We start from the raw sequence: 27,432 nt of genomic DNA, 5'->3' as shown, positions 1-27,432 counted from the left end.
GCAATAGAAAACAACCTCACCTCACATACAAAAGTGGTAATATGTTCCCAAGAACATCACAAGTAGCATGGGCTTTCCTTTCAGCTGTTCAGCACTACTGCACAGCTACTTTGAATCAATCAGTGTAACTATCTAGTGTGATTTATTTACAGCAACCCAGCTCCCCAGTAAGAATAAAATGACTGCCCCACTGGGTAACTGATTTTTAAGGTGGAGTATAAGGAAATAAGGGGAACAATGAGACAAGCAAATCATTATACAGACAGAAAATCGTTTAGTGACTCCTACAATATGTTGTTATGCATAAGGATCAGATTCTCTTATGACATGCTTACCAGACACATACAACTGGAACAAAAGGCAGGGAACACTCATGTCTATGCAATGATTACCTCTGCCTCTCTGATCCAGCAAAGGTTAGCATTTATTCAAGTAACCAGTGCCTGGGGTTCCTAGTGGGGGCAACCCAGGAGTGATATTTAGCAATATACCCCCACCCAGGAGGTAGGGCGGCTTTAGATGCATTGTGGCACTTCACAAAGCTAGGAAGCCTAGCCCGCTCTAGAAACCAGCTAAGACCTCTCCTTGCTCCTAATGACCAGGCCGTGCCCCTTGCCCCCTTTCTTGTTATCCCCATAAGGGCTTGAAGATTTCCCCCTAATCAAATTAGGATCCCTAAGCGGTGTTTCTGCCCCGCCCCCGGCAAGTGGAAATCCCGCTTTGCTTCTCGCCCCCCATAAGCCAATGACCCCGCTACCCTGTTCCGCGCCCAGCAGCCGGAGCGCCCCCCGCCCGGCTTCTCTCCCCACCCGCGTATGCAGGGTCCAGGGGAGGATCCGGCGTGGGGGAGCCTCACACAGTACCGGCCTGACAGAGACAGAAACTATGGCGGGGAAGGAGATTCCCCCCCCCCCTCCGCGTCAGCACTTCCGGCTCCCCTGTCGGTGGTACAGTCCCCTGGCTCCTTAGACACCGCCTCGCTCCCACCTCTCCGCCACCCGTGGTGGTAGAGTCTGATTCGGCTCAGCTGCATCCGGCTCCTTTCCCTTCCGCGGCAGTGGTATCGCCCGGCAGCAGGCGCAGACGCAGGAATAGGTAGTAGCTGCCGCCCAAGCCTCCCCCGCGTCTCCGGCACAGTGGTAGAGGCCGGTTTCGCTTGTCGGCAGCCCCCGCCGCCTCAGTCGGATCCAGCCGCTGTGGCCGTGGGCGCCTCGACCCTCTCTCCCTCTTCGGACTAGTGTATGAGTGATTTATAATCCTGAGCCCGCCATGTCAACTCCGGCCCGGAGGCGCCTCATGCGGGACTTCAAGAGGTAACGAGCCCGCTGGCTAAGGGGCCCGCGCCTCTACCGGGAAAGGAGGGGGCAGGCTAACATGGCGGCGGGATAGGGAGCGCTACGCTGATTGCGTAACGCAGGGCCACGCTGTCTGGCTGCGGGTTACGCGGCTGGCTCATGACAGTGGAGCTGCCCGCCGGGTTACGGTAATTGCGCAGCTCACCGGGGAGGGGGAGGGGAGTTACTCGCTAGCTACGCTACTTCCGTCCTTGGCGGAGGGGAGGGCTACGCCGAGGGCGGGGGGGAGCCGTGGGCGGAGTTAGTGACGAGGGGTCCCACGGCTGGTCTGTGTCTCTGTCCCGCAGGTTGCAGGAGGATCCCCCGGCCGGGGTGAGCGGGGCCCCTTCCGAGAACAACATCATGGTGTGGAACGCGGTCATCTTCGGGTGAGGCGGGGGAGCTGGGCGGGGGGTGTGTATGGGGGGGGCTCGCACACTCTGGGAGGAAGCGTGGGGCTGGGGCCGAACCCGCGTCGGAGAGGCGGGCCCCGCATGCCCCACAGCTTCCCAGATTTTCACCATAGCCCCGCATGGGGCCGCCAAAAGGGAGTTTTGTGTCTGTGCCCCTCTGTCCCCTGCGAATGTCAGGATAGTCTCCGTGCATAGCCATGGGATCTGTTATCCGGAGGAGCTCCCCCCACTTTGTGAATGTTAAGTTGGGGGCCTTTGATCCCCTCCCTAATAGCCTTAGGAAAAGGGGGACCTCTTCCTACACACATGTGCGCCACCCCTCCCCCAATTCGCGGCTATGCACTCTTTGAGAATACAAATTGGGAGGGTCCAGGTCCGCTTCTCTCCCTATGATTGAAATGCCTTGCACCCATGCACATCATTTCCCCCCTCCCCTGTTATAGATTTAGAAGCAGGGCACCCACTAGGGCACTTTTGTCTGTAAGTTTGTGAAACACTTTAAAGCCTGTTTCTGTGGTGGGGAGGGACCAAAGTAAAGGGGGTTGTGGTGTAATGACTGTTTTTATTTATTTTCCAGGCCTGAGGGGACCCCTTTCGAAGATGGTAAGTTTGGTTAAAATCCTGCCCTCGTCTGTTCTTATCTCTCTGTGTGTGTAAAGGATTAAACTATGGAAGTTTGACACAATCTCAAAATGTTACTCTCCTGGGTCCTTGCAACATGTTTAGACTAGATATTTTGCTCTCCTAATGAGAATTCTGTACAAGTCAGGAGAACATACCATTAGTTGAGATTCACCTGGCAGGTTTGAAAGCAGAACTTTGCCTTTAAAATTGATATTTAGCTTTGTTCCATCCCTGACCCTTGCAATGTTCCCTCCTTCCCTTCCCTTTTCCAAAAAAGTCTTAACTTTTTTGAAAATTTATAATCTGGTTACCATCTCATTGCACAAAAACACATGCAGATCAGCATGCAGTCTTCAGCTGTGTTTTGTCCTTAGTCTAGTCAGAGCACTTCTAGAATTTGTTAGCATTTCTATAATAACCCTGGGTTATTTTTTTTCAGGTGATTTTCATGCTTGAAATGTAAATGGGCAACCTAGGTATTTGCGTTAAACAAAAAAGGGTACATATTGGATGTCCTTCTAAGCTTATAGGGTGTTAAGAAAATTCAAACTTGTTTATATCAGGACAATGCTTCACTGGATCTTCTATCACAATGCCTTTAATAGAGGAAGTGATCTTTAACATCCCATGATATGCAAAAGCTAGGCTTTATTCATAAATGGCTACTCTGCCCTTTGCTTTAAATTTCCTTGCTTTAGTCAACTTAAAAGGACACCAACTTGAAATTTAGTCAGTTTTAAGAATTAAAGGTAGGTTCAAATAATAAACTTACCCCTAAGAACCTATACCAATTTCTGTGGCTTTATTATCTCTGAAAATGTTTTCACTTCACTGATGCTGTATGAAAGACCAGCACACACAGTGGAAACTCAGTAGACATGAAATGCTGTCAAATAAGCAAAGCAAACGAACTGAAAACAATGGTACACTCTAACAGTACCATCAGTGCAGGACTCCAATTATTCTTGGTTCTCATGCTGAAAGCCTATGGCAAACTCTAGCTCTTAATGCTTCTGACCCTCTGAGGACACCTTGCAGGCTGGGTTGAGGCTTTGCCTTACTGAGCATGCTTTAACTTTCCGGTACCTCAGACCCCAACAGTATTTCAGCCACTTCCTTTTTATCCTTGATTTGTCAAGAAGCTCATCACAGGAGCTGCCTCAGTTTTAATTAATGCAGCTCCAGCTTATATTGTGCATTAGTTTGGAGGCTGGATATCCTTTTTTCTCTTCTTTTTCTGCCGTGTTTGTTGCTAGGGATCTCCTCTCAATTTATGAAACTGTTTAAGGCAGATAAACTCCCTTTTGCCTCCTTGGCCTTGGCACGCTAATGTTACCAGAACTGCTCAGATGCCCAGGTTCTTGGTGCACTGCCTCTAATGGAATGGGTTAATACCTGGGGGTTTCTCTCTTCTGAATCTCCTGCAGCTTGAGACATTGGAGTCTCCTCCTATCTCTATGGCTCAGTGTTAGAGTAACTGATAAGTTTAGTTACTAAGGACTTTAGGCATCAGTACTCCCACTGGCATGTTGAAGGTGGTAGAACAGCTTTTTGGAAGTATTGTGCTTGGATCTAGACCTGGGGCTGAGTGGGTTCTGGCATTACTTGGGACTGGTGCTCATTCACTGTGTGTGCTTTTAAGTGTCCTGCTGATATCCTAGCACTTTGGGAGCTTTAGCAGAGCATATAGTCTTGGCACCTTCTCTTCACCTTGGTGCCTGCTGGATTGTTCCTTGGAAGGTACTCTGGCACTGGTGCCCACTGGGATTCCCATCTCATACTTGAGTGAGGAGTAACAGCATCTTTGCTAATTTTTCCTGACCGCAGCCTATGGGAAATACTCTCTTTAAATTTAATATCTTGGACAGACCAGAATATATTTACTTCTTACAGCACAGCATCTCACCACCTAGAAGTGTTGATGCTGATATCTCCAGGTACTACTAGGGTAGCTTCGTGGTGCCTTTACCTTGTGCTCTGCCTCTCACTATGGTTAGTGTAGTGGTGGTTAGTTTCTTACACCCATTCTGGCTTAGTAAGACTTGACTCTAAGAATGCTTTCTTCAGTAATACTGGACTATTAGTGGTCTGGCAGCTCATTGCAGCACCTCTTTTACCAGCAGCAGACGGCAGCACTTCTTTAGGCATCAAACCAGTCTGAATGTTTTTGTCTTGGTTGGAGTACGTGATACCTCATTAGGAATGCATTTTTCCCAGAGGACAGCTGTCTCTCACTTGCTATTATCCAGAATGCTGTGCTTAATACATTAAAGTGCCACAGGAGACCCACGGTGAAATACTACTTCCACTGAAGTCAGTGGCAGTTTTGCTATTGACTTCAGTGAAAGCAGGATTTTACTGTCCACAAGGAGGAAAGAAATGGGGGCATAGTTTGTGTTCTCAGCACAAGCTATAATCATTGGCAAAGAGACTCTGGTCTGGGTCTCCTGTTTCCAGGACTTTGCCTACTCCCACACCTACAGACATTTCTGTTCTCTTTTCTGACAAGCAAAGGAAGATTAATAAGGAGGCTCTTCTTGTGATAGATTCTCACAATTGGTCTCTGGGTCATGGAGTACATGTAGATTAGAACCATCTCCAGTGGGGGACACTAATGCTGGATCTCTTTTTTTTTTTTTTTTTTTTTCTCACCTAAACTACAGACTCTGGTAATGGTAGAAGAAAACTGCTTGAGCCAGAGACATCTCAGTTTGCTAGGGAGGGAAGTGTTTAACTTTGTGCTGGAACCTTACAGCAAAAATCTTGGCCATGCTAAGGAGAGACAAATGGTTCATCTTGTACTGGTTCAGATGGGTACAGTTCTCATCAGTCTGAGTCTGGCCAGGAGTGATCACTCAGAACCAGGCCACCTCACTCTGTTCAGACTTAAGCTGCTCCCCCTGAATTTTTGGGTCCTGTCTAGAGGAAGCTTTATAGGCACGTGGTCTCCAATTAAATGGCCTTCAAGAAGCCAGGATGACCTATTTGTACATTGACAAGATTTCAAGTGTGGAAGCAGGCCCATGTAGACTAGTTTACTTCACATAAGAAGTACCTGACTCTCTCTTCTTTGCCTGTCCTGAGTAATTTAATAACTTTTCCGGTTTGTCTTGCAGCTGTTCAGCTATTCATGAACTAGTCAAAGGTATATCAGTGTCTCCACTGCCTTTTTCTCTGAGCTCATGCAGGGGTTGGTACTTTTAAATCCCATATTAAAAACCTGAGTGTCTGGGACTAATGTGGTTGTGACAAAGTTGATGCATTTCTTTTGGGTCACGCGCTATTTGTAAGACCAAGATTTTTGGTGTCAGATCACTTCCTGGTGACAGTGTTAGCTGGCAGAGTAAGAGATTTGGGGTTTAGTGACTAATTCTGTAGAATTTGGTACATGGTGGAATTAAATTGGTGCTGCAAGAATCTCAGAAGATCTCATCCAACATGGTGAGAATTCCATTTACAGGATCTGTTGTCCTGCCTGCATCCTTTCTGTGTTTATATTCCTCTGGTGAGGCCCTTCTCTGGATGCCCGACTTCAAGGGTCCTTGGTGGCTTACGTGAGGTGCACTGAACCTTACAGGTCCATCCAGTTTTTTGTTCTGTTGCCCTGTGGGGTAATACTTCTAATAAGAAAACCATGTTTTAGTGGTGGTCTGCACTGCTCATTAGTGTAGCTGACTTAGCCGCCCTGAACTTGGAAGTCATGTCAAGGTAGTCTCATCCTAGGCAATGCACCATCCATTGCTTGCCTCAGAAAATTAAGTTGTTGGCCCTTGAAAGAGGACCATGCATCTGCCTTACCATGTGTTTATCAGACTGTTACGTGAGTTACCATCTTACTTTTTTTTTTCTTATTTTTCTTCCCCTTATTCAGAGTATGGTCTGCAGAACCCCACTTATTTTGTTCATGTAGCCTTTAAATATGAGTGACTTGCAGTTTGATTACCATTCTGAAATTTTAATGAATGTGTCTTTAGTGAGGCCAAACAATGAGACTTCTGTGAGAGGCTATGAAAATCTTTTCAAGTAGAACCATGGATAAACGAGTGCACGGAGAAAGGCCCACAATAACTAAATAAATGCATTTTTGATTTACAACAGGGTTGTTTGAGTAACTAAACTCACTATGTTAAGCAGGACAACAGGGTGCCTTTTTTCCTCAACAGCCTGGCAGTAGGATCTGTTTTAAAATGGGTTTTGATATTGTTGTTTCTTGTCTGACTGGCTTCTCCACTCTCTCCTCTTTACATTCTAGCCACTGTTCCAGAATAATTCTAGTCATGTCTTACAGATGTATTTTGAGAACTCCTTGATGTTCGTCGTAGGCACACCATTTGTGGTAGCTTGTGCTCAGTTTTCAGCCAGATGCTTATCCATTTTGTGATCTGTTTGCTGCCCAGTCTATAAGAAGCGTTGCTTGTGGTAGAGTTGGCAGTTCAGCTTGATTCTCCTTCCTAAACCTCAAATCAATAGCATGAGGAATGGAACACCACTAAAAAGCATTGTGTTGATGTTGCCATTTAACAAGGTCTATCTTCTGCTTGTGGACACAAATGAGACTTCATTACTTTCCTTTCCTTGGATGAGCAATCTATCTACACAGCTAGACAGGGTTATGTTGGAATTGATTCCCTAATGGCATGTCAGTTTTGTGTAGTATAGCCTAGATTCCCAGTAATTGTAAAAATGTATATGTAATTCCATAAATTAAAAATACATAATACAATATAAAATTAACAGGCATATCATGCTAACATCTGAGTTTCAGTGTCTTCATAAATGGCATTGGAGTCATAATGATGCTTCTTTTCATAGCCCGCTTGTGTACAGAAAGTGCAATATTAGGAAATTACTCTCTCCAGCACTGCACTTCAAGGCTTTTCATCTGCATATTAGAAACACAACTAATACTGCTGTTTTGGACTTGCTGTTTTATGGGAACAAACTACAGGCATCCTACCATGCTAGTCCTGCTGACCTCTGGCAGAAGGGAAAGGAGCTGACAAATACTCCTTGGCTCTCCCTTGATGCTTTCCACTAGGGGAGGCTTGAAGATTTCTAGAATAGCTAACGTTTGGCTAAAAACACTCTTCCCACTTAGCAAATACCATTTAAATGCGTACAATTAATACTAATAACTAGTATTAATGTATACTCACAGTAGACATGAATTCTTATATTCAAGGTCTCTGATTTCTTTAAAACTCTCTGAGCCTAAACTAGGTTGTCATTGGTCTGGGAAGAAGGTGCATTACAAGAAAAATAAAATTGCAGTGTTTCCCTTAATCATGGCAACTGGTTGTATATGCTAACATGACACTGATAGATGGTGCAAGGATATATCTGAGTTATAGGAGACTTCAGTTGTAAAGAGGGTATTTTTTTTTAGCTTCATACGTTGTTTTTGGCTGTTAACCTCTTTGTATATACTACACAACGTGTGGCTTTTTTGATTTGGTGGATCAAGGTCAATACTGTAAAAAAGGCTCAGTGTATTTACTTCCAAGAGATTGGCATTTCTAGAGTTCATCACTCACTCAGTCGTATTTGAATTTTTGCTAGCACTCACAATACATGGGACTCTGCTTGTCCGCAGCTTAGTTGACTGACTTATTTTCCCAGGTCATCATAGCTTTAGGAGAAGGACAAAAATAGCCTGTGTCAGCAGAAGCTATGTTAAGGTTGTTGGGCTCAAAGGATTTAACCATCTCAATTCTTGTGGCTCATGTTAACACGTTTCTTAAGGGGCACAAGTTTTGGTAGTCTCAAGCCATACAGAGTTGCTCTGATCGCACCAAATGGCTGGCAGATAATTGACTCTCCAAAACTTCTTCATATTGGCTCCTCAAGGCAGATTGTCCATTTGCAGAATCCATGGTAATGTTGCAGAAAGGTTCCACACAACTTGATGTACAAGGGAAGTCAAGTGCATTAGGCTCCTAGAAATATGATCTCTTATAGTATTACAAGCATCAAGCTTAAAAAAAAAAAATCCAATTATGTATTGTTGGGAATAAACATTGCTCTTCCCTGCAAAGCAGATTCCTAATCTTCTGAACGTGCAGAACAACTGTTTTCTATGCATCTGGATATTTAAGAGGTATTATAAAGAGAACTAGATCGTTGGAAGGATACTGAGGACTGACTTATTTCCTCACCTAAAATGTCTGAATAGAACAGTTCTGCATAAGAGAATAATGGTGAAAATTATTCTCTTATTGGGAGAGGCTGCTCAAAATATGAGGCATTGTCTAGGATTTAGAGCAGAAGAATGGAGTTGAACAGCTTGAATTCTATTTCCAACTTTGTATGTGACGTTGGGATAACACATTGGACCTCTCTATAAATGGAGGATACTTGCCTATCCCTTGTGAAGCATATGGATGTCCTTGAACAAAAAGTTATTTATAATTTTCTCTTTCAACTCCAGGAACTTTCAAACTTACAATAGAATTCACAGAGGAATATCCAAATAAGCCACCTACCGTTAGATTTGTCTCTAAAATGTTTCATCCAAATGGTAAGTACCCATATAAGATGCAATCATTCTGTGGTTTATGGCTTATTACAGCACTTACAGTAAAGCATAATGCTTGCTGATTAGACAGTGTAGTCTTTTATAAACATACATAAAAACAAGTAAGTGAACTAGCTCTCATTCTGATACAGGAGGGAGCAGGGATTGGACATGTCCCAAGTAGCACTCAGACTCGTGTGTGTGTGTGTTTGAACTCCCTTGATTCACAACTCTTATGGAGCAGTGTTTATGTGAATCCCTTAGGCTCCCATCTTATTTGGTTACTGTATTTCTGGTTAAACATCTTTTGCTCAGAGAATTCCTCTGGCTCTGAGGACAAAGAGGCCTTCACCACTGAGAGGTGGGAAGGGAAGGGAATCGTGTTCATTTACACAGTCTGGTTAATTCAGTTAACCAGAATGAGTGGAATCTTACGTGAACATTGTCCTTTTTTTAAAAACACAAATGCTTGAGGTAACCGCATTCCATTTTATGACTGCTACATAGATTTCCCTTTTTTAAAAAACAAAAAAAGTCAGTGGGATCTTCTTTGTCCTTATGTGGCCTTATGCAAAATAATCTTTGTAAATACATGTTAACATTTACAGTCATAACTGTGCTCTTAAAGTTTACATTTGTCACTTTTAAGCTGAATTTGACCTTTTCTGTGAAACATGTCTCTCTCAACAGTTCTGTCTATGCTTCAGTACCATGGTGGTTTATAATATCAGATGCATTCAGAAATGTGGCTTGTACAATCAAAGCTAGCTAGATTGTTTTCTCTGTTTCAGTGGCTGCCTTCAGGAGTGAATATTTCAATTCAATGTCAGATTGCATTCCTTAATCTATGCTTGCTTCCAGCTGTAGCTGCTGATGAACAATAGGGCGTTGTGGCCTGCATAACTCTTTAATTCCAAAGGCTTTTCATTAAAAACTTGCTGGGTACATGAATAAAAATAGAACCACCATAAAACTTTCATGTTTAGTTGCTAACAAGGTATAGATCAAATGCACTATTAGTGGGGGAGGGTTCCTTAAATTAGTGAGTGGGAAGACCACCTTAAACAATTTCTTGCTTCTCTGTTCCTTGTTTAGTTACTAGAGTCACCTGCATGAAAACAGTTGTTGCTTCAAAGTAAACTTGTTTCTGTTACTTAATCCTTGCTTCAAGTAGCATGGTAGAGACCTCTTCATAGCCCCTTGTGAGGTCACAATGGAGCAAGTTGGGGTGTTTTTTTTTTTTTTAATAAGCAGTCTAAAAATTACATGTCTAGGCAACTCTCCTTAGCAACAAGTCAGCCCTCCTTCCCCCCCCCCCCCCCCCAAGAGATCAGGGGTCATTTTTCTGTTAACAGATATCAACTCTAAGGCTTGTGATGGTCATTAACTTGTTCTAATGTATGTTTCACTATTTAGGCTTCTGAAGAGTGAGTAATGCTGGCAAAAATTTGGTGTGGCACTTCTGTGTTTGTTTTTTAAACCCTATCCTCAATGTTATCACATCTTATATTGTTATACAACAATTCTTTTTAACCCCTCTTCTAGTCTACGCAGATGGTAGTATATGTCTGGATATTCTTCAGAATCGTTGGAGTCCTACCTATGATGTGTCCTCCATCTTAACATCCATACAGGTAAAATGACTTCCCACCATTTATTGTAATCCGATACTTGCATGTAAAGTTGCTGTGACAAATTTCAGTTAATGGCGAAAATCTGGTTCTGAGCAAAGTTTAAAGTTTTCACCACAAATTACCGTTCTTCTTTATGTTAAGAACAAGCAACAAACGTAAGCAGTCTAATGCAGGAGTAGGCAATAGGCGGAGTGTGGGCCAAATCCAGACCATCAGATGCATGTCAGATTCTTATTTACTTACCAGTGTTCTATTTTCCCTGGAGTCTGGACCTTGACACACACAATTGATTACGCCTGCTAATGTGTCTAATCAATTACAGGGAGTCTTTTGGTAGAGGGCTGGTGGGGAGAGAGTTAAGTTTATCAGTGGGTACTTATGTTAATCAGGTCTTAAATCAAAATAACCAAGCACCTAGTATTAATTGGGGAAGGTAAAACCAGGAGAGATTTTAGAACCTATAATGTGAATAGTGTTATGGTAACAGAACACTAGTTAAGTATTTCAAACTTCTCATGTGAAAGATGAGGATTTAATACACCTCTACCCTGATATAACGCTGTCCTCGTGAGTGAAAAAACTTACTGCATTATAGGTGAAACCGTGTTATATTGAACTTGCTTTGATCTGCTGGAGTGCGCAGTCCCACCCCCCCGAGCACTGCTTTACTGCGTTATATCCGAATTCGTGTTATAGCGGGGTAGAGGTGTATCTGTAATAGCAAATAACCACAAGATATTGCATTGTATTCTGGGTTACACTACTTGAGTACAGTGAGCAGGAGGAACACTTGACAATTTTTTTGAACTAATTACTGGAAATAAGTTTTCAAGGGTTATACCTACAAAACTGACAGGATTTTTTTTTGTCTTTTTTAATAGTCTCTGTTGGATGAGCCGAATCCCAACAGTCCAGCAAACAGTCAGGCAGCTCAACTATACCAAGAGAATAAGCGGGAATATGAAAAACGGGTTTCTGCAATAGTAGAACAGAGTTGGCGTGATTGTTGACCCTGGATGATGCAAATGAACACTCTGGTGATGAGGAAAATATATATGAAGTGTCTGAGTCATCTTCCTCCTAGCATCATTGCATTTACTTTGAACGCAAACTAGCTGTTGTGCTGTTGCCACTCTCCCTTGCTGAAGCTTCCCTTCCTTGGACATCAGAAAGCACCCATTTTGAAGTCAAATGTACTGTACTTGGGTTACTTGCAAAAGAATTACTGATGCTGAATTCATTTTCTGTGGTCCCTCTTCTCCAGTCTTAGGGCAGTATTGTGCATTTCTGTAGTGTACACTAAGCTTTTAATTGTAATTGTGTTATACACAGTGATGCTTATGTGTAGCTTGATAAAAGGGATGTTTATATACGTATATACATTTTTAACTGATATTACTAGAGTGCTGATCTGTCCAGGCTGGTCACTTACCTCTACTGTTGGTTTTAGACCCCACTGCATTTGTAAGTACTGCAGGAAGAATTAACTTTCCTTTTCCCTGGTCTTACAGGGTTGTCAACTGTTTAGAAATACAAAACAACGGATTCCAATCTGACTAATCAGATAGTGAAAATGGGGGATAGTGGCTACTTCTGCACTTCAGGTGCAAGATAAGGTATGATGACTGTTATGGTACTTGAGGTGATATGCAAAGTACCTCCTTTTTATTTACAAAAATAGGGTTTTAAAGGATATACCTATGAGGATACTGATGAAATAGGTTACTTTAGTCTTCTCAGTGAGGCACTGACTGGACATACCCATGTTGAGCTGTTGTACTTAAGTTCAAAATCTTGTTAACTTTACTATTTTGAGTTTTAAAAAAAAGTGAGGTAGGAAAAAACCAAAACACTTTGAAGTTAGGATATCACATTCATTAGTACTTGGTTCCCTTGCAACAGTTAACATCTGTTGTGGAAAGAGTTAAGAATTGTGAGAGGGGTCACTTGAGGCTGTGCAGTTCCTGCTCTCTGTAAATTACGAGTGGGGTGTGTGTGTGAGCAACAGCTATGTGCTTGTTAGTTTCCACCCAATTTAATGAAAATATCTTTCCAAGTTTCAAAAGGTGGAGTGAGTTTGGATTTACAATCTTTTGCAAGGCTAAGTTTGTACACTTTGGAGGCAGTACCTTTTAAACAGCAGTGTGGGATGAGACCTATAACTGTTGTCCACTATCCCCCTGTCTTATGTGCACATTGGTCTGTTGAGAAGTATAACTTTGCATAAGTAACCCATGTAAGAAACTGTACATTTTTCAAAACTTGTAAATAAAAGTGTAACCTTATATCCTTATTGTATAAAGAGGCAAGAGATCTATTTTACAAGGGTAGTGGAAGCTAACATTTATTGGTTTGGATCCCAAGAGGTAGATGCTGTTTTGTTGTTCAAAGGGCTAAGTATACATCTGTGGTTCATGCATCATAATTCAAGTAGTATTTGAAAAGTAACTATTCGTGTTTGTGCTATTGTTAGCAGGGGGGAGGGTTATGCAATATTATCTCTGGGTAAAAGAGGCCTGGATAACTTAACAGCCCTGGAGTGCTCTTAGAATCTATTCACAAAAAGGATGAACCTTATCTTGCAGACCTGTTCAAGTTTTGCATACTTGATTACACATGCTGGAAGAGTAGGTCAGAGTGGCATCATCATCTACACTTCAAGGAAGAGTATTGAAAATGACAGTTTTAACTAGTGCATAGTCACCCATGCTCAATCTAGGTAATGCAGTTTCAAGCTTTCTGTTGGACAGTCCTAAAATAAACCAAAGTACACCCCCATAGCTTGAGCCCTGTGCACATACAAAATGTGTAGCTACAGCTGATTGATCCATGGATCTAAAGCAGCTGGCTGTAGAGTTGCAGGGCTTTAGCTATAAAATTTGGATCCACATCCATCCATGACCCACTTCTCTCCCCCCCCCCCAAAAATGTGGCTATCTGGATTTGCAGGGCTCTACCTATAGCAGAAGTTGCAGTGGTTTAAACTATACAGCCACTTACTATATTTAAAAAGACCAGCATCACCAAGTACTTTAGGCACTGGGTACACTAACAGTCAAGCAAGATTAGGCTGAGTATATCATGCCACAAATACACTAAATATCTACATTTATTGTGGTGCTTTCTGCATCAGGCAAGCATGTCTATTTTATAACAGCACCAGATCAAAACCCAAGCCTCTTGGCAAATGCATTTTTAATTCACATTTTGATTCTTGGGAGAGTATCATGGAAACTAAGCTGGGTAGAAAGTCAGTTTATATATAATTAGTCTATGTAACTACATTATTCAACGGTGTGAAAAACTACTACACAACTAAGCTATGCAGTTAAACTGACCTACCCCCCAGTGTAGACAGCACAATTCTCAGTCCACCTAGTTAGCACTTGTTGAGGAGGTGGAATACCTATGCCACCAGAAGCCCCCACATCATTGAAAATAAATGAAAGGTGATCTAGACAAGCCTACAGCATCATCACAGCTTAAAACAGGAGTTTAAATTAGAAAGGAGTGAGCTTCCCCATAAATTACTAGGTGAACAGGGATAGGAAGGAAAAGTGTCAGGTAGTTTCCACAATGTCATAGATTCTGGGCAAATATAAGATGTATAGTCCCTGCCCTCCAAAAAAGTTTACAATCTATATAGCTATGCATGAGCAGCACTCTCTCGAAGTTGCAACTGAAATCCCAGCAACTGCCCTGTTCACTAAGTTCATACTTGAGAAAGAGTTTAGGGATAAAATATTTCCAGCACATTATACCAAATGCATACTTTGTGAAAACACCATTATTTTTAGCCAGCTTCCTCTACCCCTACCACAACCTTCCAGGAAAAGGGCTGCTCCCTAGGAACTGTGGTTCTGCAAGTGTTGCCTCTGCCATACTCCACAGAGTTACTGTGCCTTGGGAACCTGCTGGAAAAGCAGTGACTGTTAGGGGAGCGAGACACCAATAGTGGAGACATTATAAAATGCCACACAGACCCCAACCCCATTAGTACCATTTCCCAAAACCCTGAGTCCTTGAGAGTAGAATTCAGAGGGAGAGGAGAAAGTGGCATGAATCTGAAGAGAGAACATGCTTGCAGAACCACTGCCAAGTTAGGGGACCTAGCTCGCAGAAGCCCAAGGAAGATGGGCTGAGACGTGCTAATGAAAACAAGGATGGCACAGGGGCATTTGTTCATTCCTAAGTGAATGCTACTCACCTGTAACGAGTTCTTCAAGATGAGCCTCTATTTTCACACCTGTGAGATTCAAACCGCCTGTGCCATGAGCCACCAGGATCTTCTGCAGTGCCAGTTGGGGCCACTCCCCCTCTCCTCAAAGCCAAGGGTATAAAAGGCAACACAGGAGGATGGACTGACCTAGAGGGCAATGTAAACAGATGGAGAGGCAGATATGGGAGGCAGGAATGATAAACTGAAGCACAGGGACAAACAGGAGAGTGGCTACTGAGGAATATCTATCATAGCTGGCTGAGTGAATCAGATATTCAAGCTGGAAAAGACACAGTAGGTCCCACCTGAACAAGCAGCACCTAAAGAGAATTAACACTTGCCTCACCCAGAGGTTGATTTTTAATCTGTTTTACAAGGCATGGCTCAGGGACTGGTTTTTGGAAGGTTTCCAAAAGTTCAGCAATGGTGGAAGAACACATCCCAAAAATGGTGACTTGCAGCAGCCAACTATTTGTTCTTCAGGCAGAGGGCTCTTCTAGCCCAGGTGGGCCAGTCCTGGAGACACTCCACACTCAAACCACGTAGCACAAGACTTTTACTTGTGAATCTCTCCTTGACATACACAAGCACAGATACATTAATGTAGTGGATAGAAATAATGAAGCACAATTTGATTTTGCTCAGGGTTAAGAGCTCAGAGTCAAAGTAAAAATAGGGTTTTACAGGCCACATGGCATTTGCACATGTCAAGCAGTACTTCTAGGTAAAAATCCTTCCGGCAATAACTCAGTTTAGTACAAAGTTGATTAGGGTGCATTCATTAATTCTCAGTATAGCAGAAATTTATGAATAAACTGGAACACTGGTTATAAAGAAAGTTGAATTGTTAAGCTGGATAAAGACTTTTCCCCACATAAACACACACACACACGGTAGAGACATTTTACTTTGCTAACTCTTCTAGAATTGAGGTTTCACACAAAATTTAAGATACATACAAAATGTGGCAAATCCTGTTTTTTTCTGGAAATAAAACTGTATTTTTATTGTAGTTAATACCAACTTTACATATTTTTTCTCTGAACTGCATTTCCTCTGCTTTTAAAAGGCAAAATTTCTTTCCTGGGGCAAAAAGAATAAGGGAACTATCATTTTAAATGGTGTCAATTTTTTTGTGGTTGGACATGTGTTTTTGCTATTACAAAACTATTAAAATGTGAAGGAACAAGTAATATCAAAGACACATACAGTAACTGCACTATTGGCTGCTGGGTTGTGCTAATACAATTGGACAGAACTTTAAGTTCTTTTTCTAATAAAGTTTTAGAAATTAAATGAGCAAAGTAAAACATAATATTAATATATCCCACAACAAGAAAATGCAGCATCTGTTTCTTTAATTAGGGATCTAGGAAACTCCATCTCCTTATGCATTCACCAATGAAATTGGACACCATGAAGCTCAATTGGCTTGAGGCATAATAAGTTCATAATGTCCAACATGGCCTTCTTGCTTCAGTTGGTCTAATAAGTCTTCCTTACGTCTCTTTCTGCTTACCACCAAGAATCTATCATGGCCCTGCCCATGGGATTTACTTTTAAGACCATATTTTTGGGCAATTTGATGTATCTGCTTCCGCTCGTCATTGGTAAGTTCTGTAGAAAAAGTCAAGTCAACATGACTATCTGAGCGTGCATAATTTCGAATGATCTGCTCAATATCTCTTTTAGCAATTTTGTTCACCCTTTCCACATCAAGCCCGAGTCCTTCCCTTTTAAATTGCTCCTTTACTGCAATAGGTTCTCGTATCCCTTCGCCATCTTTCCCTAACCCACCACCTGTCCAGCCCATTTTTCTTAAAATCTGATTCCCTATGTTGTCTTCTTTAATCTTTTGTTTGAAAGCCTCTTCTGCTGAGCGGCCCCGAATCTCATTTCTTGAGATGACGTCTTCGATGGTGCCCTTCTTCAGGTTATTGACGACAGTCGGCTGTGTCTTTTTGAGGATTTTCACAGCTTCCTCCGCCGCCTCGTGCTTCACAGATTTCTTAACCCCAACTGCTTCAGCAATTAACTCGTTTTCTAGCATCACCTTGCACTTCCACCGCATGCCCGTCATCCTTTCGAAGACATATTCCACTGTCATCTTGTTGAACTGAGCAGTGTCGTTCAGTGTGCACACGGGATTCTCAGAGTTCTCATAGATAACAAGATCCTTCAGGTCTTTCTTTTTGCCAGAACTCCGGGATGAACAGCCCACTTTCTGAACCTGGGTTGTTTTGATGGGTGTCACATTGGACTGCATCTTTTGAAGAATTTTCAAAGCCTCATCTGCAGCTGCATGTTTGCTAGTTTTCTTACTGCCGTATCCCTCGGCTAAGCAGTGGTCTTGTAAAAACACTCTACAGCGCCATGAGCGGTTTGACATTAAGTCATATTTGTATTCAACTGACATTTTGTTAAATGAAGCCGAGTTGTTAAGTATCCCTATAGCATCGCTAGCATTTTCCGTGAGGACAAAATTAGTCCAGTGTTTGGTTGAACTACTAGAACCTTGCAAGGGATCAGACCCAGACTGCCCAGACGAAAAATCTTTGTTGGCAGCTAGAAAGTCGTCAAGCTGTTTGAGAGCAGGAGGCAATTCCTGCGGGCATGTGCCGGACTCACACACTATTAAGTCCTCTCGATAGGTATGTTTGAACTTCCGCTGAGCAACTTTAACTTCCACAGACTTTTGCAACAGCTTGACTGCTAATTCTGTGGCTCGATCCCTGGATCCATTTTTGCTGCCAGCATAACCAGTAGTTAAGTAGACATTTTGGCATCTCACTTCACAAGCAAAGCCATCTGTTGGAAGCTTCTTATTTTTTGGGAGGTCGGCAGGGGCAATTTCTTTTAGAGGAGCATAAATATATTCAGGATTTGTCTTACATGCCTGAATTGACCGAGTCAACAAATATGTATAGTTAATTTTATCAGTCCCAGTGTTAGCATCTGGGTTAGCAAGATTCTTCCAGATTGCTGCTGAGAGTTTGTCAATAAAATACTGCTTTGCTGTGATAACTGACTGGGAGAAAGTATCTGATGAAGACTGGAGAACTGAAGAGGAAGTGGAAAGTTGTGGAGCACCACTCTGGGTAGTGTCCGTGCTGTTCAAAACCACACTGGTGGCGGTTGTCTGGCTACTTGCATAACCAAAACCCACCGAGTTGGAGAACTGGGGATCTGCTTCCTGGGTATTGAAACTGTTAAAAACAAAATCCACATAGTTTTCGACTGACTGGGCAGTGCTGTTTGTGTTTGCATCCTTGTTTGACTCCTGCGTTTCGTTGTCTGAAGGATCTTCTTTTCTTTCATCTTTTTCACTACTGGCTACAAAGTGTACAGGCTCAAAACGAGGTCTCACGCGGAACCTGGGGAGGACTTTTTTGGGAGGCTCTGGATCTACGGAATGAGTGAAATTTACAGCATTAAAAAAATAAGTTCTACAACACGGAGGGAATATGTACAGTACGATCACCAGCAGTAATTAGTAAGTTTTTGAGTACAGAATTCCCGCTCCCCACATCACAGATACCAAGATTTTCTATATGAAGATGTATGCAATAGATAAGTGGAATTTTCATTCCTAGGCAAGATACTGCAAAAGTATTTCCATTTCACCTACTACTATATGAAAAAGTGGTTTTGGTACTACTCAAGTTCATAGATTTTAAGACCATCAGATCATTTAGTTTGATCTCCTATATAACACTGGTTAAACAATTCCAGTTACTCCTATACTGAGCACAGTAACTTACATAAGAACGACCATACTGGGTCAGACCAAAGGTCCATCTAGTCCAGTATCCTCTCTTCCGACAGTGGCCATTGCCAGGTGCTTCAGAGGGAATGAACAGAACAGGTAATCTAATCATCAAGTGATTAATCCCATCACCCATTCCCAGCTGCTGGCAAACAGAGGCTAGGGACACCATCCCTGACCATCCTGGCTAATAGCCATTGATGGACCTATCTTCCATTAATTTATCTTTTTTGAATCATGTTATAGTCTTGGCCTTCACAACATCCTCTGGCAGAGTTCCACAGACTGCCTTGTGTGAAGAAATACTTCCTTTTGTTTGTTTTAAACCTGCTGCCTATTAATTTTATTTGGTGACCCCCAGTTCTTGTGTTACAAGGAGTAAATAACACTTCCTTATTTAAATTCTCCGCACCAGTCATGATTTTATAGACCTCTATCATATCCCCCCCTTTGCAATCTCTTTTCCAAGCTGAAAAGACCCAATCCTATTAATCTCTCCTCATACAGCAGCCATTCCGTACCCCTACTAATTTTTGTTGCCCTTTTCTGAACCTTTTCCAATTCCAATACATCTTTTTTGAGATGGGGTGACCACATCTGCACACAGTATTCAATATGTGGGCATACCATAGAGGCAATATGATATTTTAGGTCTTATTATCTATCCCTTTCTTAATGATTCCCAACATTCTGTATGCTTTTTTGACTGCCGCTGCACATTGAGTGGATGTTTTCAGAGAACTATCCACAATGACTCCAAGATCTTTCTTCGGTGGTAACAGCTAATTTAGACCCCATCATCTTATATGTATAGTTGGGATTATGTTTTCCAATGTGCATTACTTTGCATTTATCGACACTGAATTTCATCTGCCATTTTGTTGCCCAGTCACTCTTGTGAGACTAAATTTGAGGAGGCAGTGTTTCCTATTAGATAGAGCACTGCAGTGGGACACAGAAGACCTGGATGCTATCCCCAGCTCTGTCAGTGACTGTGGCAACTCACTTCACTTCTCTGTGCTTCAGTTTCCCTGTCTGCAAAATGGGGACAACGGTACTGACCTCCTTTGTAAAGATCTGGTGAAAAGTGCTCTATAATTGATACTGAAGCATATCCTCCAAAAAGTCTTGATCTGAATCCACCACTTCACCCTCACTTTAAAAGTTTGTGCCTCGTTTCTAATTTGAATTTGTCTGGATTAGAAACAAGACACAAATTTTACATAAACAAATATGGTGAAGACAATCACTGTGTAACTAATCTGAAGAATTAAATATCTGATGCATAAATACAGTAAGTAGAAGAGCACCCTTTCTCCACACCAGTAGTAGTATTCTGTTCAAACTCCCATGCCCCAAATGCCAGGCACGTGACTTCATCAGTGAAGCAAAAGGCCATCTCAAGCACTTAGAAAGAACAGTCTGATCCAATGCTAACCTGTCATGCTAATATGGGTCAGGCTGCCACGTACATCTAGACACCTCTGTTGCAGCATAGTTATCATAACCCAGTTCATTTGAGATCAATGGAAAAAAACCCTGACATCTAAATCAGATCCTTAAGCTTTTAAACTTTTGCAAGTTCCCCAACCACCACAACTCGGATTACTTCTATCATAAGCCAGCCACCAGCTGCGGTGAAGGAGAAATCCAGCCTGCTTGTGGTGTAACTCTGTGCACTAAGTTGTCCACTGCTTATTTGGCCTGCTGCCATTTCCCCCCTGAAGCATCCACTATTGGCTACAGTCAGAGGCAGACATTGGTCTGTTTTGCAGTTGCAGTTCCCGTGATCCGAAAATCATATCTGAAGCAGCAACAGAAAATGATGTCCCCTTTGATATGCAAGCAAATATACTCACTGGCATAGGGAGAGCAAGGTGGAGAGCAGGGTCTTTTTGGTGGCTTAGCAGGAGGTACCAGCTCGAACGATGGCATCTCCCCAATATCGATACCTTCAGCCATCTTGAAGACTTTCTCCATAACTTGCGAGCCATACCTGTTTAATTCAAGGACACATCGCATTAGAACATGCTACACTAAAGCTCCATGCTGTCAGGTTTTTACCAGACCCCTCCCACTTCCAGTACCAAACTCCTGGTGTCTTTACAACCAAGATTTCAGTATTTGCAACCATGCAGACAGCAAGACCTCACCACCTCACACAAGGAAAAATATGCCCGTGCGAAATGTTGTACAACATAGCGTAGCTTGTGGATACTTCCTAATTAAGTTAAATTAGGACTAGAAAGCTGCCTGTGACATTACAAGCAAAACTCTGGTCAAATCTGGCCTGATCCAATACCCACTAAAGTCAACAGGTGTCTTGCCAATGACTTAACTGGCACTGGATCAGGCTCTAATAAATGGTGGTGAAAGTTTATGTTGAACCTGTCATCAATTCCATACAGGCAGATTTATGTCACTGTGTGAAACCCCAAAGAAGTCGGGAGACTCTGTGTGTGGCTTCTTTGCAGAACTAGGGCCCTACAGAAGAAATCTGTAATAAGGCAACAAGTCACTACTTTTCATACAGATTCTGAACAAACTCACGTATCTTAGCATCAAATATTCTGCCACTCATTCATCGCAAGTCATTAAATGAATGGAGTTTTGAATTGGTAAACTGAAGCGCCCTTTAAAGTATTTGCTCTTGAAATGTACCACTTAATACAGCAACGAGGAAAATTTAAATGGCAGCAGAAAAGAAACATCGGAAAACTTGTTGGGTTTTAATTTAACAGAGTCAGAACAGTATTGAAACAGTGACTCCTTCAAAAAGCTTAGTGACAATCTGTGACATGTCACCAGACGTTTGCCATCACTGATGTCAGACAGCAGCCAAGGAACGGTTCAGTTTTTACTGTAGGAACCCAGCTGCTAACAATTATTACTTTAAACAACAGTTTTATTTTTAAATTAGCATTGATGTCACTGCAACATTTTAAATCCCACTGCCACAAAAGTGACGGTATGATAGTGTTATTTCATAAGGAGTCCTGCATTAACTGAAGTCTGGTTACTGCTGCAAAAGAATGTTGCATTAGAACTGCCAAGATCATGGGCAGGTCTAATCTAGCAGAATTCATCAGTTTACAGAATTCCAGCTCCTGTAACTTACTAAATCTTTTCGGTGTATTTATATGGAAAAAGCTGAACTGAAAAATCTCTAACAGAGGATGGCCTGAAAACACTGCATAAAGCCATGGGCTGTAGATTTTCCATCATTGTACAGAAAGAATACACTGTTCTACCACAGGGCTGATATTTAAATTAAGGTGAGGATCAGGTCAGCATCTTATGTCTACCAAGGCAGACAAAAACTAAGGCTGGGTCTACACTACCCGCCTGAATCGGCGGGTAGAAATCGACCTCTCTGGGATCGATTTATCGTGTCCCATCGGGACGCGACAATCGATCCCCGAATCGACGCTCTTACTCCATCAGCGGAGGTGGGAGTAAGCGCCGTCGACGGGAAGCCGCAGAGGTCGATTTTGCCACCGTCCCTACAGCGGGGTAAGTCGGCTGCGATACGTCGAATTCAGCTACGCTATTCACGTAGCTGAATTTGCGTATCTTAAATCGACACCCCCCCCCCGTAGTGTAGATGTAGCCTCAGGTTCTGAGCACAAAAGCCAGAGATACCTTTTTTAAGCAAATGGCCTTTGATTAGCTTTTCAAAACTGGTGCTACACAAGTATGGAAAGTCTACTCACCGGTGGTATGTGAGAAGCTTTCCTTGTATTGATGGAGACCCAACCAGAATTTAAGCTTGCGTTTAAGTATAAGGTGACAAATATTAAGAGCAAGCTCTCGGAATGTAAACTGAGGCTGTATTTTCTCCTGAGTCTGCAGACACTGCAATACCTACACTGCTGCTCATCCCTTTTCCAAGCAGCTACTTTTCAGAACCCTGCGAGCAGCAATTAAAACTGTCAAGAAACAGGTCGATTTCACGCTGCTGCTTGAGAAAATTAGAAGCAGCCTCAGCAGCAATGGCAGGCGCTAGAGTTACTCATGGAAGAGAGGGACCTAAAAATGGCAGCAGGGGGAGAGACAGAGTCGTGGATGCCATCCCCCCACAACAGCCAAGAGGTGAAAAAATGGAAGCCCTTTCTCTCTACCATCAACCAAAGGGAGGGTTGGAACTTAAACTTTATCCCCTTTCAGCTAGAAGATGATACGAAAGATGGCACCCAACCACAAGGTCCAAGAACCACTTCAGGCTACTGGGTCAATCCTTCCACTAGCAGGTGTCTGGGAAACATGAACAACCAGGGCTTGAACAAATTATTAGTTAATATAATTTAAACAGCAAGCTTCCCTCTCCACTTTGCCTGGCAGTAAAGACCATTTTAGATTAGAATTTTTTTTTCAGAACACAGAAATACAGCTATATTTCATAACAGAGTCACATGTCATTCTCCTCCTCTGTCCATTCCACCACTGTATGGCATGTTAATTTTGCACCTCACTACAGTGTCTTTCGGGAAGTCTTCCTGCACAAATCTCTTGACTGACAGTGTCTGCACCATCTCATATCTGAACAATTCCCCTGCGCATCATCTGTGAGTTTGTAAGTTCTTCAGGGAAAATGATCCTATTTTTTGGTGGGTTCTGTGCAGCACTGCTTACACATTTAGAGCGTTCAGTAACATCATTATTCAAGATCTGACAGCCTTCCTAATTCCTGTGTCGGGCCAGGGTAGAAGAGATGAATAAAGAAATCTCCAGTGCAGACAGGGGACATTTTAGTCTCTTGTAACCGATTTAAAGATGCCTACTCTGCTTTGTAAGACGGCAGTAAAAATGCAGAAGAAATAATAAGGGTTGCCCATTCTGTAATCCACAAGTAATTCCTCAGTAACTGGGTCTTCCTTGGCACCAGTCACATGACAGATAGTGCCCTGCATTGAGATGCACGCAGGCAGCACCCTGCATCTGCGCACAGCAGCATCACAGCAGGGTTCCATACAAGTGCAGGAGACAGTCTGCATGCATTTCATTAATAAAGATCATCAGTACCCTAGCTCCATAAGCAACTTTGGGCTTTGATTTTTAGGCCTAGCAGTTTTTAAAGTGATGGTGAACATGCAACCATGGTTGAAAATGGGTTAATGGGACATCAGACTAAATACCATGGTTTTTTTTAATATACTATAAAGTGCTTCCTTATATCTGCTGTCAACACCACGTGAGGATATGATTATTTGTGCTGTGGTAGGGTCCCTGGTCAAGGATCAGGACCCCATTTATGTTAGGTGCTGTATAAACATAGAACAAAGTCTCTGCCCCAAAGAGCTTACAGTCTAAGTGTTAAATATTGAAACAATGGGCCATTCCTGTTATTTGCATATGGATTAAGTGATAAAAACTGTAACCAGTTTCACTTTCTGGCTCTCTCACAACTAGCACAATGAAACCTTTGGATTGTGAACACTGCAGCGGGATGTTTAGATCCAAACCAAGATAGTTAATTAAAATTCAGACAAATTATGAGAAGGGTCTATTAAAGACAGGCCTCATAAGAAGACTAACAAATCTTAAATTTTAAACTCTAAATTATCTTTTAGTGTTTCAGAGCTTTGCTTAAGTATTACCTGCCTCGCTGAAGTTAGTCACTATACTTTTTAAGTCATCAGCAAGTACTTATTTTTCTTTAGTTTCTTTATCCCCTCCCACCCCAAAAAATCATTAACTTTAGAAATTTCAGTCAAAGTACACAGGGAAAGCAGCCCTTTCATTCTGACTAGCAGGGATATGGAAATCTAAAACAGTATCCTAGTTACTATATTGTGATTTCCACAAGTTAATGATTGCTGTGTCTAGGGATAGCAACTACATAGCTCTTCCATTATTGAAGTCTGTTTTAATATAGCCAGAAAATTCAGTTTTAAGGTGCTTACTTTTCACTATTTATATAGCTTACTTTTTGCATTTTTCTCATCTTGAACAAGGGAAATTGACCAGTTTCACTTTTGTTTTCAGGTCAGTTTCAGGTTCTCCCTATACTAATGTTTCTTAACCATCCCTCCATGGACCAGTGCCAGTCCCTGAGATTGACCTGATACAGATTAGGAAGTCAGCAAGCTGGTACTTGGTATCAAAAAGGCTGAGAAACACTGTCCTACACTGAGTTCCTACATTGTGGGAGATGATGTGTTAAAAACTGATTCTGTTTAGTATTCAATAAAAAATCATCAAGGAAACATTCAGTTTGCTCTTAGCATTTACATCTCAAGCATGCAGCATTATGCTAGGGCCCAGAAAGTGCGATGCACCAAAAGGAATAACTAAAAAAGAAAGCATCTGTAAATTAATAGTCAAGAGAGGAATATTCAGACTTCGGAATCAACTGGTATCCCCCCCATTATGTTCTATTTAAATTTCTCTTCTTTGCTTTCAAGGCCTTTCATTACGCGGGCCCCACCTACCTTTCTGCTGTGATTTCCTTTTGCATTCCCCCACATCCTTTCTACTTTCATATGATGCTCATCTTGATGACACTTTCACAAATCTCTCCATGCCTCCTTCTGCGCTGCCCCTTATGGCTTTGCCCCTTCCAAAATCTATTCCTGAGGGCTCCACACTCATTCAAAGTCACTCCTAAAAATGTAGTTCTGCAGCATCACTTACAGAAAATGAATGTGTTTACACTAATTATATAACCCACCAAAGAACCACCAAGTCTGCCCAAAGAGAGTAACTGCATAACTATCTATAACCCATGCCGTTGCTTCAGGTGTACGTTATATCCCCACTATCAAGTCCACCATTTCAGCCCTCATCCTCCTATGACGGGTGGCCAAACTTATTGGTCCTCTGAGCCGCACACGACAATCTTCAGAAGTTCAAGAGCCAAGGCACACTTGCTGGGGATCAGGGCTTCAGCCCCACGGGAGGCACCTGACAGGGCTTGGGGCTTCAGCCCCGCTCCTGCTGAAGCCCCAAGCCCCAGCAGATGCGCTCCGCAGGGCAGAAGTCCCAAGTCCCCCCTCCCGCTGGGCAGAAGCCCTTACCGCACCACCCTGCTGCAAGGCAGAGGTCTTGTGCTCCAACCCCACAGTCTGCTAGGTGGACAATGGGAGGGGAGCAGCCTGGGGGGCTCTGCGAGCTGCACTTTAACCGTAAAAGAGCCACATGTGGCTCATGACCCACAGTTTGGCCACCCCTGTGCTATGAGTTCTGTCCAGGTGGAGATCTGGACCCATGCAGTGCTCATAGTAAGAAAAAGGCTTTAGATGATGAGAGCTCTTTCTGTCTGAGTGCCTCATTCTTTTATTTTTCTTTATTCTCTCGCACCCTCAAGTATATAGAGCATCCACCAGTTTCCATCATTAATTTCAGTCTTGTGCTGGTCTGTTCGGGCTTCTGGGTGTCATGCTGATGGATTACTTTATTTTTCTGTGGAACATTTCTCTAGGTCACTCTCTTTCTCTCTTTCCAGGTGGTGTCCATATTATCACTTGCTGTAGAAGTCGTGTTGGTGGCATCCTTAAAGCATGTCCTAAATGTGTCCACCGTCATCTTCTTATATTTGATGCTTAGCTTGGTTTGCTCTACTCAGAATTGCTGATGTTGCAGGAAACTCTTTCCGATGGACTCTGAAGAACTTCCAGAGGGTAGTTACTTTGGAAGGATGCTATAAAATAATAATATAGCCACCCCCCCTCTTTTCCATTCAGATCTAGAGGGATACATATCTCCATTGTCTGAGAGGGGGTTTAAGGAGCAGTTCGAGTGCAGCGAATGAGAGCCTTCAGGGATAGATTATGGAAGGGGGTTTCCAAGCAACCTGGGGGGAGGGCAGCCTGGAAGGCACTGAGAGGAAAGGTGGGGTCTGGAGGGGACCACAAAGGATGAGGAGGAACACAACGGGAAATGAGATGCAGGCGGGAGCCGGGGACCGAGGCTAGTGAGCAGGGGTTGGAGGGGAGCGAAGGAAGGAACCCACTGACTCGGCCGCTTCCTCCTGTCACTTCCCTACGCGTCTGTCAACGCGACAAAGTTACTGGGAAGGAAAAAACCGGCCCCGATGCCCCATGCAGGCAGCCCCAAGGCCACCCCATCACCGGGAAGGAAACGTCCCTCCCCCGGGGAAGCCGGATCCCCACCGCGGGCCCCCTCCCGCTAGGCCCGGCCCCTCACCTGCAGCCCATGAAGACGTGGTTGGTCCAGAGCACGGAGAGCGACAGCAGCTGGTCGATCGCGGCGCCCGGGTAACTGGCCAGGTGGCGGAGGATGAACTGGCGGCGCAGCCCCCAGTGCCAGTCGCTCTCCTGGTACTGGCGCCACTGCTCCAGCACAGGCTCGGGCACCGCCTCGGGCTCCGGGGGCGGCGGCGGCTGCTCCGGAGGCGGCACCGGGGGCAGCGGCGGCGGCGGCTGCGGGGTCAGGAAATCCCCGCCCAGCAGCATCCAGCCGCCAGCCATCGGCTCGGCCAGCCTGTCCGCCCGAGCCGGCGCGAGCCCGGCTCCCGGCCTGCGGGGAGAGGGAGGGCCAGGCCCCACGTGCGGCCCGAGCCGGGCGGAGGAGAGGCCGGCCCGAGCCGGGGATGCCGGGGCGGGCCCCGCGCGCAAACTCCGCTCCCCCCACGTGCGGCCGCGACCCCCGCGCCGGGCCCCTCACGCGCCGCCCGCACCCCGTTACACTGTAGCTTTTTTTTTGTTACACGCTCGTCACGTGAGCGTGACGTCAAGAGACCGCGAGACCCCGCGGGAGGGGCCGGGCTCTGCTCACAGCGCCACCTAGCGGCGCCACGAGGCGGGTGCGGTAGCCGGGGCGGCCCCGCGCTGGGAGCTGGGGTCCGCAGCACGAGGGGCGGGGGCGGGGGCGGGGGCGGCACATGGCGGCCGGGCTGTCAGGGGCCCGGCGCTGCGGCTTGGGGCAGCGCTGGGCGGTGCGCGCGGAAGCCCGCAAGCCGCCCCGGGA

General features: G+C 43.9%; 2 protein-coding genes across 3 annotated transcripts; one reads left to right on the top strand and one right to left on the bottom strand.

Moving 5' to 3' along the window:
• The first annotated feature begins 993 nt into the window (after nucleotides 1–993).
• Nucleotides 994–12,812, top strand: UBE2A (ubiquitin conjugating enzyme E2 A). Of its 2 annotated transcripts, XM_005298957.5 has the most exons (6): nucleotides 994–1,313; nucleotides 1,643–1,723; nucleotides 2,325–2,350; nucleotides 8,799–8,888; nucleotides 10,431–10,519; nucleotides 11,401–12,812. In XM_005298957.5, exons 1-6 carry the CDS (start codon nucleotides 1,270–1,272, stop codon nucleotides 11,527–11,529), a joined length of 459 nt encoding a protein of 152 aa, XP_005299014.1. In that variant the 5' UTR covers nucleotides 994–1,269; the 3' UTR covers nucleotides 11,530–12,812. The 2 variants fall into 2 exon arrangements, with proteins under 2 accessions (XP_005299014.1, XP_042707028.1); XM_042851094.2 differs by lacking the exon at nucleotides 8,799–8,888.
• Nucleotides 12,813–15,627: 2,815 nt separating this feature from the next.
• On the bottom strand, nucleotides 15,628–27,123 carry NKRF (NFKB repressing factor). The gene is made up of 3 exons (XM_005298956.4): nucleotides 26,650–27,123; nucleotides 20,364–20,500; nucleotides 15,628–18,143 (listed from the first exon to the last, which is right to left on the bottom strand). The coding sequence occupies exons 1-3, from the start codon at nucleotides 26,931–26,933 to the stop codon at nucleotides 16,162–16,164; spliced, it is 2,403 nt and encodes an 800-aa protein (XP_005299013.2). The 5' UTR covers nucleotides 26,934–27,123; the 3' UTR covers nucleotides 15,628–16,161.
• Nucleotides 27,124–27,432: the final 309 nt, after the last annotated feature.

This window comes from Chrysemys picta, chromosome 9 (genome assembly GCF_011386835.1).
Source record: "Chrysemys picta bellii isolate R12L10 chromosome 9, ASM1138683v2, whole genome shotgun sequence".
NCBI classification, from domain to species: domain Eukaryota; kingdom Metazoa; phylum Chordata; order Testudines; family Emydidae; genus Chrysemys; species Chrysemys picta.
This window is presented reverse-complemented; position numbering and strand designations above follow the sequence as displayed.

Coding starts and splice junctions, on each gene's coding strand:
- UBE2A (XM_005298957.5), top strand. CDS start 1,270: ATGTCAACTCCGGCCCGGAGGCGCCTCATGCGGGACTTCAAGAG. Junction 1,724..2,324: donor TGGAACGCGGTCATCTTCGG/GTGAGGCGGGGG, acceptor TTTATTTTCCAG/GCCTGAGGGGACCCCTTTCG. Junction 2,351..8,798: donor GGGGACCCCTTTCGAAGATG/GTAAGTTTGGTT, acceptor TTTCAACTCCAG/GAACTTTCAAACTTACAATA.
- NKRF (XM_005298956.4), bottom strand. CDS start 26,933: ATGGCTGGCGGCTGGATGCTGCTGGGCGGGGATTTCCTGACCCCGCAG. Junction 20,501..26,649: donor CACGTCTTCATGGGCTGCAG/GTGAGGGGCCGG, acceptor TGAATTAAACAG/GTATGGCTCGCAAGTTATGG. Junction 18,144..20,363: donor ACCTTGCTCTCCCTATGCCA/GTGAGTATATTT, acceptor CTCATTCCGTAG/ATCCAGAGCCTCCCAAAAAA.